Source organism: Aplysia californica, unplaced genomic scaffold (assembly GCF_000002075.1).
Source record: "Aplysia californica isolate F4 #8 unplaced genomic scaffold, AplCal3.0 scaffold00052, whole genome shotgun sequence".
NCBI lineage: Eukaryota > Metazoa > Mollusca > Gastropoda > Aplysiida > Aplysiidae > Aplysia > Aplysia californica.
In genome coordinates, this window is record NW_004797322.1 from 891,154 (window position 1) to 893,283 (window position 2,130).

Sequence of the window (2,130 nt, forward strand, 5' to 3'; positions counted from 1 at the left end):
GGGGGGGGTAAGTTTTTTTAATGCTCTTGCAACTGCATAAGGTTATATTAGTGAGCTGGAGACATTAAGCATTTTCAGTTTGGGAGAAATTTTGAATTTTGCCCGGGTGGCTGCCGGAGCCTGCTCTAAACGTTTTTAGACCACGAAAGGGTCTTCAACGTGTGCCACTTGCATACGGAACCTCCGAGACTTCTCACCCTTATCCAAGAATGCTAAGTATTGGATCTCATCTACCACAAGATCAGGGGTGTGGCTAAAAGACAACAGTAAGAATGAAAAAGATGTAGAAGTAGAAGAGCTGCTGAAAGAGTCAGGATCTGAGAGGAAGGGGCAAAGGAGATGGGAGTGGGGGGGGGGCAGAAAGTGGAGACGAAAGCAGACGACAGAACATGGTTGAAGAGCCCAAAGGCACATTCGCGCACACTGAGAGTGTGGGAGAGAGAGAGATATATATATATAGAGAGAGACAGAGAGAGAGACAGAGAGACAGAGAGAGATAAAGAGAGAGAGAGAGAGAGCGAGGGGGAGAGATAGAGAGAGAGACAGGCAGATAGACAGACAGACAGACGGACAGAGAGGGAGAGAGACAGAGAGAGAGAAAGAGAGAGAGAGAGAAAGAGAGAGAGAGAGAGAGAGAGAGAGAGAGAGAGAGAGAGAGAGAGAGAGAGAAATACCTAAACATACACTCATGCAAACACATACCAGCAAACAAACACACCCACGCATACACACACTCACTCTCTCTCTCCAACAACATCAGTTGTGGAATCGATGCAACAGTCTGTATGTCTCCGCGATGCTCCTGGATTCTGGTCCGTGTATGACCTATTGGAAAAGTGTGACGATGCGATGACCGCTCAACTGGAGCCTAGCTCGGACGAGGGTAGCTTGCCGGGACCCACACCCGGTCCTGATGTCGTGTGCCCGTAAGTTTATGTTGCTGCAGCAGCTGTCGTTATTATTGCTGCTACTGTTGTTGTAGTTTTTGCCAACTTTGTTGTTGGTTCTTGCGTCTTGCTGTTGTCGTTGTTGTTGTTGCTGTTGCTGTTGTTGCTGCTGTTGTTGAGGATGATGATAATGATGACGATGGTGATGATGATGATGATGATGATGATGATGATGATGATGATGATGATAATGATGATGGTGATGATGATGATGATGATGATGATGATGATGATGATGATGATGATGATCATGATGATATACGGTAGACCACTGTTTTGCGACAGGCTGTCAACTAAACCTGCACACCCTTTAACTTTTCAATCGTATAAAACTTTCCAACTAAAATTGTTCTAAAACAGGATAGTTGCCCAGACGAAAAGTTGCATGGTGGACGGAGTTGGTTCCCTTTGTGGAGAGGCATCTGAAGAGTTTTTCAGACAGATCTGGACGCCTTTGAGCAATTCAATGACAGGACAAACTGACTGTGGTGAAGGGCTCCGAAGAGCAAGTAAGTACAAACTGAATCGTCATCACAGCGCTCATCCAATTTCAACAGTAAGCCCTGCGCGATTAACAACCTTTATACAGCTGTAATCACTTTTGTAACAAACACACATTTTTTCTGGACCTACCGGACTCTCGTAATCGTGAGGTTGCAGGTTTGGAGTATCGATCCTCAGACCCGACGTTACGTCCTTAGGAGAGGCACTTGACACGAATTTTCCTCACTTCCCCAAGGTGAGAATGAGTACCTGGCCATAGACTGCGAAAGATTTTGTCCGTATGCTAGTGGCAGCTTGCACTGAGTAGGGGTCACAAAAAGCTTAGGTTGTTTCGAAATGCTATCAAGTCTGTTTGGGTAGAACATATTATTATTGATTGTAAAGCGCAAGGAGCTTGCTGTTGAGCAGGAATTTGCGCTATACAAATGCTATCTATTATTGTTATTACTACTATTATTATTATTTTATTATTATGATTACTATTATCATAATCATCATTATTAAAGCTATAGACCTGATCTCTCATTGCGTAAAAGCTATCCGGTTAGTTGTTTTCACGTAATCAGACACTTTGCTTGTTTGTTTGTTTGTTCGTTTTGGAGGCTTTCAGGTTCATATTTTTTGTTTTTTTGTGTATGTTTTTTTGTGTAAGTGTTTTATATATATATTATGTATATAT

The 2,130-nt window shown here is 43.1% G+C and overlaps 1 protein-coding gene across 1 annotated transcript in view; it reads left to right on the top strand.

The window, feature by feature from the left end:
* Window positions 1–1,754, top strand: part of LOC101849992 — a 6,070-nt gene extending 4,316 nt beyond the window's left edge. The window contains exons 4-6 of the mRNA XM_013079441.2: window positions 761–926; window positions 1,308–1,456; window positions 1,687–1,754. Of these exons, the coding sequence (XP_012934895.1) occupies window positions 761–926; window positions 1,308–1,456; window positions 1,687–1,754 (383 nt within the window). The remainder of the gene's footprint in view (window positions 1–760; window positions 927–1,307; window positions 1,457–1,686) is intronic.
* Window positions 1,755–2,130: the final 376 nt, after the last annotated feature.